Source organism: Cetorhinus maximus, chromosome 5 (genome assembly GCF_964194155.1).
Source record: "Cetorhinus maximus chromosome 5, sCetMax3.hap1.1, whole genome shotgun sequence".
Classification (NCBI taxonomy): Eukaryota; Metazoa; Chordata; class Chondrichthyes; order Lamniformes; family Cetorhinidae; genus Cetorhinus; species Cetorhinus maximus.
The window spans coordinates 81473180-81485694 of record NC_135883.1 but is presented as its reverse complement, the minus strand read 5'-3'; the positions used below and the strand labels follow the sequence as shown (position 1 = coordinate 81485694).

Sequence of the window (12515 nt, the reverse complement as noted above, 5' to 3'; positions counted from 1 at the left end):
GGTAGCCTGCGCTACTCCCCTATTGGTTATTACAGATCATGTGATCTTCCTTAACAAGTGTTATTCTTAAAGGTACATTACACACTAAATAAAGCCATAATTACTACAGAGTTATTCTATCAAGTATGGGATAGTCTGTGGCGGCAATATAGCAAGAGCTTTATCCAGTAGCTCATTTTAATTAGGAGTGCTTAATGTTACCATTGGTGAGCTAAAGTGGAAAATGTTCAATTTCCCTTGATTGACATGTTTCACCTTGATTACTTAAATTCACCAAAGTACTTCACAAAAGAAATGTAATAACTGAGCATATGGAATATGTAATTCATTTTTATATAGGGACCAGGAACTTACTTGGAGCTTATCTCACTCCATTGCTGAAATATTTAGCGTGAAAGATGAGGTAGCCCACACTACTCTTCTATTGGTTGCTTCAGATCATGTGATCTTCCTTAGCAAGTATTATTTTTAAAGGTACATCACACACTAAATAAAACCAGAGGGCAGAATATTGCACTCATTGGGTGGGTGCGTGCCCGACCTGAACGAGCGTAAAATGACGCGTGATGACATCGGTCGTACGTCCCGATGTCATTGTGCAGTCGGGCGATATTTCGGTCGGTGGGCGTGTGCGGGAGTTGGCAGTGCGCCTGGCAACAGTTAACAGGCCTATTAAGGCCATTAAAGTTCTACTTAAATGTAATTTTTTGCTGCCTGTCGGACCTTACAGTTGGAGGGCAAGTGAAAAGGCCAAGCGGCCTTTGGATTTTTTGCGAAACCTCATCCACAGACGGGATGAGGTTTCATTCAGTGATTTTAAAAAATAAAAATTTTCAAACTGATTTCCAGCATGTCCCTGCTCATGTGACAGAGTCACATGAGGGGACATGTGATTAATATTTTTACATTATTTATTTTTTATTTTAAAAATTCTTCAGCTTCCTGAGGCAGCTTCTACTGCACTCGTGTTGCTCCTACCCCCACCCCGGCAGTGCTAAACGCTGCAGCATGCATTTTACGCTAGCTGGCCATTAATTGGCCAGCCAGCATGAAACCCATGTCGGGGCCAATCCTGGGCGGCGGTCGGCTTTGCAACCACTCCCGAGCCTGCCTGACGAGGGCAAAATTCTGCCCATAATGACTACATTCCTCCCCCTTTAGCTTGGCTATACATATATTTACAAGTACAACATAATATTTACACTGGGTAAGGAATTTACAAGTTCAGGTGGTTTCCTGAAACGTGTAATATGTTGCAGCTCCACAACTTCAGATTCTTTGTCAGGTACCTCCTTTTCCGGTGTTGCCTGAACATCAGGTGGTTTGGTGGAAACTTGCAGTTCTGTATCCTCAACTCTCTTACAGGAACATCAGAAACGTCTGTTCTTGGTTGAGTATCCTCAACAGGAAACGCAGACCCGGTCATGGTCACTAGTGGAACCAAAACTTAGTAAATTGTCTTTCCCTTCCTTAAATGGTCCACATGTTTACGAATGATCCGGTCTTCCACCTCCACGTGGTAAGATAGAGGCCCAGCCACTGCAGTTATTTCATCCACTTTGGTCCTTCTCCGAAGTTCTTCGCTTATACTAGCTCTCCCAAGGTAAATTTCTTCTCGCGACTATGCCAGTGGTGCCTGGTTTTCTGGCTTCTCTGACTCCTTTCCACCTTCCTCTCTAAATTCAGCATTATTAAGTTCAATCTTGTGCTGAGACGGTGTTTCAACAATAACTTCACGGGTGTGACACCTGTTGTTGTGTGAGGGGTAGTCCTGTAATGAAAAAGAAAGCACGCTAGCTTGGTTGCCAAGGAATCACCAGTTAGCTTTTTTATGCCTGCCTTGAAAGTTTGAACTGCCCTTTCGGCCAGTCCATTTGAGAAAGGGTGGTACGGTGCAGTTTTTACATGAGTGATACTGTTGAGGCTGATAAACTGTTGAAACTCAGCACTGGTAAATTCCGTGCTGTTATCGGAAATGACTGCTTCTGGTGGTCCATGAATGACAAAACTTTGACATAGCTTCTCAATTGTAGAAGCTGATGTTGATGACTTCACCTCATATATGTCCAACCATTTTGAATGGTCTTCGACAATGAGCAGAAACATTATTCCCAGGAAAGGTCCAACATAGTCAATGTGTAACCGCACCCAGAGTCTACCTGGCCACTCCCATGGGTATAATAGAACTGTCAGTGGCAACTTTTGCAGTTGCTGACATTGCATACAGTGATTACTAAACTTTCTATTTCGCCATCCATCCCAGGCCACCATAGATAGCTGCGTGCTATAGTCTTCATTCGTGAAATTCCTGGATGGGCACTATTTAGTTCAATTAAAAGTGGCTCCCTTGCCTTTGGAGGAACTATCACTTGTGCTCCCCACATTAAGATACCATCCTGGCTGGTTATTTCATGTCTTCTGTTAAAGTACGGTTTCATTTCATCAGATACGGGCTCCTGTGACCAACCATGCAGCACTTTTTCTCGTACTTGAAATAGAACTGGGTCCTGACTTATCCAGTCTCTGATCTGCCGAGGACATACTGGTGACTTACTATAAAATGTAATAACAAAACAAGTTCCTTTGGAACTGGGACGTGTTCATCATTTTCTTGTAAAGGCAAACAACTAAGGGCAACAGCATTTGTGATTTGATTGCTAGGCCTAAGTTCGAAAGTGTGTTCGTATGCTGCCGGAATTAAAGCCCGATTAGTATTTCTGTGTCTTCTTTCCATGTACTCAACTCTTCTTCTTTCTAGCACAGACTTTAATTTCAGTCTTCTTTTTGACTTCACTATTGGCGAGACTTCTCTCAGAAACCAGCTCAACTTGCCTGAGCTCGGTGGCTGAGTCTCCCAAAATTTCATTATCTGCCTGATTCTTGGAAAATTCTGCGAATTTTGCTTCTAAAGCCTCTTTGGCTTCATTTAGCTGATTCTTCAACTCTTCCATCTCTTTTTTTTTGTATTTGTTGGCTGCTTCCTGGAAAATTGAGCATTGTTGTGTCTTCTCTGCCAACTCATTATTCAGTTTGTTCAGAGAAGTGCTGAATTCTTTCTGTTTCTCTTCATACTTTTCCAGAGGTACAAACTTTGACCTGAGGGAACCTTGTAGTGTGTGAAGGTCTTTTAAAAGGTTTTCTTTTTTCCTGAGAAGGTTGCTCACCTCGTCTTGAACTCTGCCATCTAGCAGGGTCTCTTCAAGTTTCTTCTGCTGTTATTCCATGTTTTGGCTTAAGACAGCCTGCATTTCTTCAAGTTGTTGAGTCACAGAATCATAGAGTCATACAGCACAGAAACAGGCCTTTCGGCCCATCATATCCGTGCCAGCCATCAAGCACCTATCTATTTTAACCTCATTTTCCAGCACTTGGCACATTGCCCTGTGTGCAATGGTGTTTCAAGTGCTCATCTAAATACTTCTTAAATGTTGTGAGGGTTCCTGCCTCTATCACCCCCTCAGGCAGCACGTTCCAAATTCCAACCACCCTCTGGGTGAAAAAATCTTTCCTCAAATCCCCTCTAAACCTCCTGCCCCTTACCTTAAATCTATGCCCCTGGTTATTGACCCCTCTGCTAAGGGGAAAGGTTTCTTCATATCTACCCTATCTATGCCCCTCATAATTTTGTATAATTCTATCAGGTACCCCTCAGCCTTCTCTGCTCTAAGGAAAATGATCCTAGCCTATCGAGTCTCTCTTCATAGCCGAAACACTCCAGCCCAGGCAACATCCTGGTGAATCTCCTTTGCACCATCTCCAGTGCAATCTCATCCTTCCTATAGTGTGGCGACCGGAACTGCACGCAGTACCCCAGCTGTGACCTAACTAGTGTTTTATACAGCTCCAACATAACCTCCCTGCTCTTGTATTTTATACCTCGGCTAATAAAGGCAAGTATTCCATATGCCTTCTTAACCACCTTATCTACCTGTGCTGCTGCCTCAGGGATCTATGTACACCAAGGTTCCTTTGATCCTTTGTACTTCCTAGGGTCCTACCATTCATTCTGTATTCCCTTGCCGTGTTAGTCCTCCCAAAATGTATCATCTTATACTTCTCAGGATTAAATTCCATTTGCCACTGCTCTGCCCATCTTACTAGCCCATCTATATCATCCTGTAATCTAAGGCTTTCCTCTTCACTATTTACGACACCACCAACTTTTGTGTCATCCGCAAACTTACTGATTATACCTCCTATATTCACGTCTAAATCATTAATGTACACTACAAACAGCAAGGGTTCCAGCACCGATCCCTGTGGTGCACCGCTCATCACAGGCTTCCAATCACAAAAACAACCTTTGACCTTTAGCCTCTTCCTCCTGCTACTAAGCCAATTTTGGATCCAATTTGGACGTAAAATGACATCGGGCATACGTCCCGATGCCATTGCGCTGTCTCGTGATCTTTTGTCCAGTGGGCCAGCGCCGGAGTTGGCTGTGTGCCCACTGATATTTACAAGGTATATTAAGGCCATTAATGAAGTAATTAAGTTCAACTTCACGCCGTCCGTCCAACATTACGGTTGGCGGGCAGGCGAAAAGGCCAAGCAGCCTTTATATTTTTTAGGAAACCTCATCCACGAGCGGGATGAGGTTTCCTAAAGCTTTTACAATTTAAATAAGAAGTTTCAATGAAAAATAAAAACATGTCCCATCTCATGTGACACAGTCACATAAGGGGACATGTTTCATTAAATTTTTTGTTGTTTTTATTTATTTTTTTAATAATCGCTTCAATCTCCCTGAGGCAGTTCCATGCCTCAGGGAGATTGAAGCACTCTTTCGCGCTCATGCATGTGAAAGAGCACTGGGCCCGACTCTCCCTCGTCCCCCTCCCCTCATAGGTAGCGCTCAGCGCTACTGCTCGCGTATTACACTGGGCGGGCCTTAATTGGCCCACCCGCGTAAAATGGCGGTGCAGAGCTCTGAGGCCGCCCCCTCCCGCTCCTGCCGAGCCTGCCCAACGTGGAAAAAATTCTGCTCATGGTCTTATAATGGACAGTTACTCTGCTTATGCCTTTTACTTGAATATCTCCACCCATATATGTTTTGAGTTTGGCAGTTGCTTCTTCCAAACTTAATTGATGGTCACCATTATTCAGATATCTGAAGGCGTGTTCCCCAATTACTGTAGTGGAAGCTGCCATATCCACTCCCATTCTAACAGGTTTGCCTTTACTTTCATTGTGGCAAATGTTGGTTCTGTCTTTCTAACTTTCAGATTAAACAACGAGTAAATGTATGAATTTGTTGTTTCAGGCTCTTCTACGTTGTAGATTTCATTGGGCTTCTTTTGTTAACAAGTCTGCTTGAATCTTTCCTTGCATTGCCTCATCATATGTCCATTTCTGTGACAATAATAGCATTCGATTTTTTTTTAAACTACCAATTGCTAAAACACTGCTTATTTCCACCTCTATTAAAATTATTCTTTCGCTGCTAAGTTATTTTTCTTTATTCTTCGGCCAGCGGGGGCTGTTTCCTGCTTCTCAGCAGAGCCTTGCATTTTCGCACCCTTTTCGGCTGGGGTTTCCTACCTGATGTGGAGGACAGCGCCATTTTACGCACCCTGTATTGCTTTTGAATCTCTGACTGCACTTTTCATGGCTAGCGCTATCTCTAGCACCTTCTTGAAATCCAAATTCACTTCGGACAATAACCTTTATAAATAGTGTCCTCATTCACACCACACACTAAATGATCCCTGATTATGTCATTTAGAGTTGCACCAAACTCACAATGTTCCATTAGCTGCTTCAACTTTGCCACGCATCATGCAGTTGGCTCACCCGGGGCTCTATTTCGCGAATTAAACCTGTACCTCTGCATCGTGACTAAGGGCTTTGGTTGAAAATTACCCTTCACGAGGTCCACCAATTCATCAAAATTCTTCGAATCTGGGGCACTGGGTGTTGTCAAATTTCAAATCAGACTGTAGGTTTTGCACTGACAAGTACTCAAGAGGATCGTTCACCTCTTCTCTTTCCCCCATAATCTTGTTCGCTTGAAAAAAGAGCATGAAGTGTTCTATGTAAAGAGACCAAACGTCTGTGGCTGGTTCAAAAGGATCAGTTCTCCTAAATTGTGGCATTTTAAGAGAGAATAACCTCTTCAATTCTAACAGAGCTTGCTGGGTGAGGTACGGTGCCGATTTCTTTCTAACTTGATTTTTCCTGCTCAATCCTGTTTTATCCTCATTGCCAGTTTGTTGTAAGGGTGGTCGGGTTGATACTACTGTTGGTAGAGTTGATCTGCAGACACTTCTTGGGTGGAAACATTAAGTTTATTTACAATATACTCATCAGCAACTACGCGTGTGCTCTCAACTCCAACTCTATCTCTACCCAGCTGAGGTAGCCTGCGCTACTCTCTTATTGGTTACTACAGATTATGTGATCTTCCTTAGCAAGTATTATTCTTAAAGGTACATTACACACTAAATAAAACCATAATTACTACAAAGTTATTCTATCAAGTGTGGGACAGTCTGTTGCGGAAATACAGTAAGAGCTTTACCCAGTTGCTCATTTTAATTAGGAGTGCTTGATGTTACCACTGGTGAGCTAAAGTGGAAAATGTTCAACTTCCCTCTATTGACATGCTTCACCTTGATTACTTCAAAAATTCACCAAAATACTTCACAAAGGAAATGTAATAACTGAACATATAGAATATGTAAATCATTTTTATACAGGGACCAGTGATGTACTCGCAGCTTATCCCACTCTATCGCTGAAATATTCAGCGTGAAAGATGGTGTAACTCAATCCATAATTTCCTGGAAGCTTTACAGTGTAAAAATAACCAATACTGCAGATGTTTCGAGAAAATTTAGGAATGAGGTAAATTTGTACTCACCATGTTATCCAAACCAACATAGTGAATTAGCTATTTTATTTACATTTTAGTCTTCTTCAAATGTATGTTAGTAGCAGGAACTTCTAAATTGAGGATTTGTTGATCATTTTCTTTAAACGTTTATCATTTTGCACCCCATTTGCCTCAAGTATATTATCAGCTCCATTTTTGCACTTTGTATGATGTCTATAAGTTATGTAACATTTCATTTGTGGTTTTGCACTCAATGTTCTCAGGATCACTTCAGTTTCCTCATTTTGCCCAATGCCAGTGTAGTCTGCACGTTATTCTGGATCCCTAGTGAAGATACAAGCATCACAAGGATAGTTTTTGCAAATTTATGCTGCCAACAGAGATTGTTGTCTGCCAGCGGATCATATTCAGAATTTGATTTCATATCCATTAAATTCAATGGATGGCAAAATCTTGTGGCACCTGTGCCCAAAACCCCAATCTATGCTCCCAGTGGATGAGAATCAGTGAGTTCATAAAATTATACCTAAAAACCAGAAGTTCCTATTGCTCTAAACTTCAGCTCCGCCCAGAAGCTTTAAGGATTGGGGATTTATTCCTGGTATAATCAGTTAACATTAAGGAGTGCGTCAACAAGTGCACAAAGAAAACCAAATACACAAAGCAGAAAGTTTCCAGAAGCAACAAAGATCGCAATAATGTGGCAGGTTTCCTATCATTAAAACTCAGTGCTATTTTAAAATTACATAGCCAATCCAAAATACTCATGTTAAATATAGGAATGGATCATGGCTTTTCATGTTGCTATATATCTCAAAAACCTTCACATTTAGCAATGTTCTCACTATAGCAACAATGTAACTGTTTGTAGATCCAAAAAGAATTGCAAAGAACTGAGTGCTGGGTGTGAGGAAAAGGGCTAGGCATGGGACAGATTTTTTCAGATGGAGATTGCTCAACAAAATACTGCACCGACCTTTTGTACTCACCCAGGTGGCGTCCAGTTTAGGGATGGGAACGTCTCTGAGAGTTTAGATAAGTTAATGTTAAGCAGATTTTAGACATCTTCTGTAGGTACCATTATTCTTTATCTGCAGATCGGAAGTTGATAAGATCCATGGGTAAGTTTGTGTCACAAACTTCAGTTTGAAATGATGAATACTATTATAATGAGTAATCCCCTTTCTTACAAAAGATGTATCAAAGTGACTTCATAGGTTTTAATTCTGAAAAAATGATGAAACAATAATTTGTACATTTATATTTCTTTCTCATCACATTAAGTTGCTGATGCTGATATGAAAGTTAAAGAATTGGAAGACAAGACAGATAAGTTGCTGAATAAACTAAAACCTATCAAAAATCTTCAGGACACTCTGGGCAAGAACATCTCTCACATCAAAGAGCTTATAAATCAAGCCCGTAAACATGCCAACTCCGTGAGTAACCTGATCAACAAGACAAATATAAGTTCAGTATTTTTGTTAACTTTGCTACTCTCCATTCAATAACTATTTGTTGCCACTTACTTTAGATAAAAGTATCAGTCTCATCTGGTGGTGATTGTATCCGCACTTACCGTCCTGACATAAAAAAGGGCACCTACAATTCGATTGTTCTGAATGTGAAGACGTCAGAGCTTGAGAATCTACTATTTTATCTCGGTAGTGCAAAATATGTGAGTATGCTTTTCCAGAGCTCACTCTGGATTTTTATATCATTTACTTTATTGCCTTGAAAGTAAATTTTAACATTTAACAAAATTTTGGGGCTGCTAGTCGAGATCTTGTGCTGCGTGTGCAGCACTGGTGCCATTCCAAGTGCCCTGCATACCTATGAAGAACGACTTGATTTTGCTTGATAACTCAAGGCCAGTTTAATAGAATATTTATCTGGAGTTTCAGCCATATCGCTCATGATGTGGTCAAAGTTGCAGGTGATGGGGGCAGGGGTGGCAGAAACTGGAATTTCAGGCAGTTGCCCTTAGAGACACGGATTTTTCGGGGTAGAAGAGCATGTGCCTGGGGTGTTATGGGGATGGGAACATAGTTCACAGCAGTGGCAGAAGAGTAGCATGGGCATCAATTTTAGCACTGGTTCCAAATAGGATCTGTATTACCAGAGTGCTGGTCAGGTGTTTGTTCTTCTTTCTCCCCCCACCATTTCACTTTCTCAAAGCCTATTATATTTTCATCTTCATTCAGTTCTGAAGAAAGGTCCTTGACTTGAAACATTAACTCTGGGCTGCATTTTACATGCCCCCACCCGCCCCTGGCCCCAGCCTGTTTTTGACAGGGGTGGGGATGGAGGGGCACGTAAAATGGGGCAGGTCCCCACTCCACCACCTCCCCACCCACCCCTGAGCTCACCCCCCATAATATAAGGGATGGGCGGGTGTTGAAATTGGCAAACCACTTGCCATATTTAAATAGGTAATCAAGCGTTAATTAGGCTTGCTACCAAGCTAATTGACCCTGATAATACACAGCCCACGCCATAAAACATTCGGCGTTGGCAGACGGGTGGAAGTGGGCAGCCCGATTTTTCAAATTAATCTCTTCACAGGGCGGGAATGAATGCGGGGTTCTATCTTCAGGCGCTACCCTTTGCGGATCGGAGCGGCCCACCTAAGATGGAATACCCCCTTTCTTCCTACCTGCCTGCAGCCTTAAACCCATCTCCTTCCTACCCCACTCCCTGACCTGCCCAAACCCTCCCTGCCCAAGACCCTGGACTTACCTGGTTCCAGGGATCCATGGACCTTCTTCCTTCTCCTCTTGCAGTCCAGGCAGCAGCCACTAACATGCTCTTGCAGCTGCTGGGACTGATGAAGCTGCTAGCCAAACAATTAGCCGGCAGCTTCAGAGGGCAAGGCTTTCTCCCCAGTGAGGGGCAGAAATCCCACTCGGCCCTTGTCTAAGCTGCCCGCAGCACAGCACGGCTGCAGGGTAAGTGGGCATGGAGTGGGTCGGCTCCATGCTGACCTTGCTTCCGGGGGTGGGGTATGGGGCCTGGGGACAGCGCGATCTGTCTGCTCCCACCCCCTGCCCCCAAATTAATCTGTTTCTCTCCCTGCAGATGCTGCCATACCTCCTGGTCTGAATTTTCAGCTCGGCGGGCGGGTGCGATCGGCGGTCTTGGGAGTGGCTGGGAAATGGATGGTCGACCACGATCGGCCCCCGACCAGGGTTTCACACTGGCTGGCCAATTAAAGCCAGCCAGCGTGAAACACGCTGGAAAGCTCAGCACTGCCGGGGTGGGAGCAGGAGGAGGGCAAGAAATGACGTTTCCGCGGGTGCCAGTGAGCGCTGAGAAAGCTGCTGACCCAAAAAACATGAAATAAAGTTTTGAAAATCAGAAAAACAATTATCCAAGCATCGCAATCAGTCACCTGAACATATACATGATAAAAATGCTGTCCATAGATTTTTATTTTTTTTGATTTAATAATGGAAACCTCATCCCTCCCTTGGATGAGGTTTCATGAAAAATGCAAAGTGCATCTGGGCTATTCACCCATCCGCCTCCTGTAAGGTTGGACGGACCATGAAAAATCAGAGTCAATTGCGCCGTTAATGGGCTTAATTGTCCTCTTAACTGTTGGCTGGCACGCTTCCGACTTTTGCACACGCCCGCCGAGCGAAATATCGTGTGATGATGTCAGGACGTTCGCCTGATGTCTTCTTGCGTGACTTTACGTCCAAACAGGTTGGGTGCGCGCCTGCCCACGGGACATAAAATTCTGCCCTCCGAGGATTTCCAGCATTTTCTGTTTTTATTATAAATCTTTAATCTTCATTTTCCTAGTGCTCCTACCTGGTGAAATCCCTGTGGTTTTAGTAGAGATCAAGGTGGCTGCTCAAATTCTTCCTTTGATGGTTGAGTTGCTCTTGGCTGATGTCCTCTGGCTTTTGAAGCCTGTGACATATCGCACTAATGACTGCTTCCCCCAGACCTCTGCAGGTGCTACTGAGGATGGATGCAACAAGTGAGAAGTGGAAGCACTTTAAGCAAAGTCCCACTTTCGTGACCACTTTCACCATCATCCCTGTCAACCTTTTTGCTTCTGAGACTCCCCACTCTGAGATTATAAAAACCCTGTAGCACCAGTATTTTTACTATATAAAAATAAGTTATACAGTTAAACATAAAAATATTTATTATTTTTATTTTGCTTACCTAATGTGAAATGTGTTGCTGCTGCTGAGCAACACTTCTGCCAAATGTGGAGGTATCTTCAACAAACACAGACATTTCATGCTTAATATTCATCCTGGCTTGGCTATGCTTAGTCTTGTGAACTGTTCTCGAGGTTAGTAGACTGTCACCGAGGTTGGTACACTGTCACTTTGAGGTTAGTGGACTACCACTGTGTGGTGTGTAGGTTCTGTGTGATTAGCAGACTATTGCTGTGTGGTTGGTAAACTGTTACTAAGTCTGGTCGACTGTCACTGTGAACTTGGTAGATTGTCACTGTGAGGTTGGTCGGCTGTCATTGCGTGGTTGATAGACTGTTGCTGAGGTTGATAGAATAGTGATGGGACTGATGGTGTTGACAGACATGCCAGCTTTCACTTCTCCTTTTGTCCATTACTATCAAGCTGAGACAAGATGATGTCATCTTGGCAACATAGAACTCGACCAATGACCCCGGGCAGGAAAGTGGAGCTGAGACAGAAGATGAAGAAGATCAGCCATGATCGTATTGAATAGGGGAGGAGGGTCTGGGGACTGTTTGGTCTACTCATACTCCCGTTTTTTTATGTTCTTATGTACCCTGAGCCTCTGAGGTTAAGCAGCAGGTTCCGGTTCTTCATGTTCTCTGCGTGGATGGAGTTAGGGACTAAAGTGATACTCTGCTAGTGTTGATCGGTGACTTGATGCTGGGAGGTAAAACTCTGGATATTATAATCTTCAGGTTTGTCATTAAATTTACATCCCATTTTCTTCAATGTGGAGACAGAGAGCCACTATGCCAAGGGAGCTGCAGCCCCCCAGTTGAAAACCCCCGGGCTAGGCCACAGTTCAAATACAATTTTAAGTGTCCCCTTATATAAGAGAGATTAGGATCATTGAGAGTACACCGCATAGATTCCCCAAGATAGTTCAAAGGTTGAGAAACTATTATTATGACCTGAGGCATGTGATAATTCCACAATGGAAAAACCTAAGAAGTGGTTTAATAGAGGTTTCTAAAATTATATAAGGTTATGAAAGGTTGAACAGGAAAGGATTATATCCCCTGGTTGTGAAGTCAGTCATGAGGGGTCGTCAATTGAAAATTCCCATTTCTAGCACAGAGGAGAGATGTTGGGAGACAATTCTATAGGCAGAGGATTGTTGGAACATGGAATGCTTTGGGATTAGGGAATTATTGAGACAAAAATCATAGCATCTTTTAATGAAAAGCGAGATGAATATTTGAAGCAAAGAAAAAGGGATATGATGAGAGAGCAAAGAGCCAACTGCACAATTTTAAAATGGTTCAATTTATAGCAAATTCATTTTTTTGAGAAGCTGAGCTTACCAAATTTAGCACGACAACTTTAAAAATGAGTTTGTCTCCATCTATGGACTGAACAGTCAAATTGCAATGTCTTCAACCAGGATTTTCTTCAGCACCTAGAATGAATGTACAATCCTTTCTTTGAAAGCCGACTGCTGCGTTTTTAGTAATATT

The 12515-nt window shown here is 42.9% G+C and overlaps 1 protein-coding gene across 1 annotated transcript in view; it reads left to right on the top strand.

The window, feature by feature from the left end:
* lama2 (laminin, alpha 2) overlaps window positions 1-12515 on the top strand; it is a 582487-nt gene that overhangs the window by 485420 nt on the left and 84552 nt on the right. The window contains exons 44-45 of the mRNA XM_078542125.1: window positions 8120-8274; window positions 8370-8513. Of these exons, the coding sequence (XP_078398251.1) occupies window positions 8120-8274; window positions 8370-8513 (299 nt within the window). The remainder of the gene's footprint in view (window positions 1-8119; window positions 8275-8369; window positions 8514-12515) is intronic.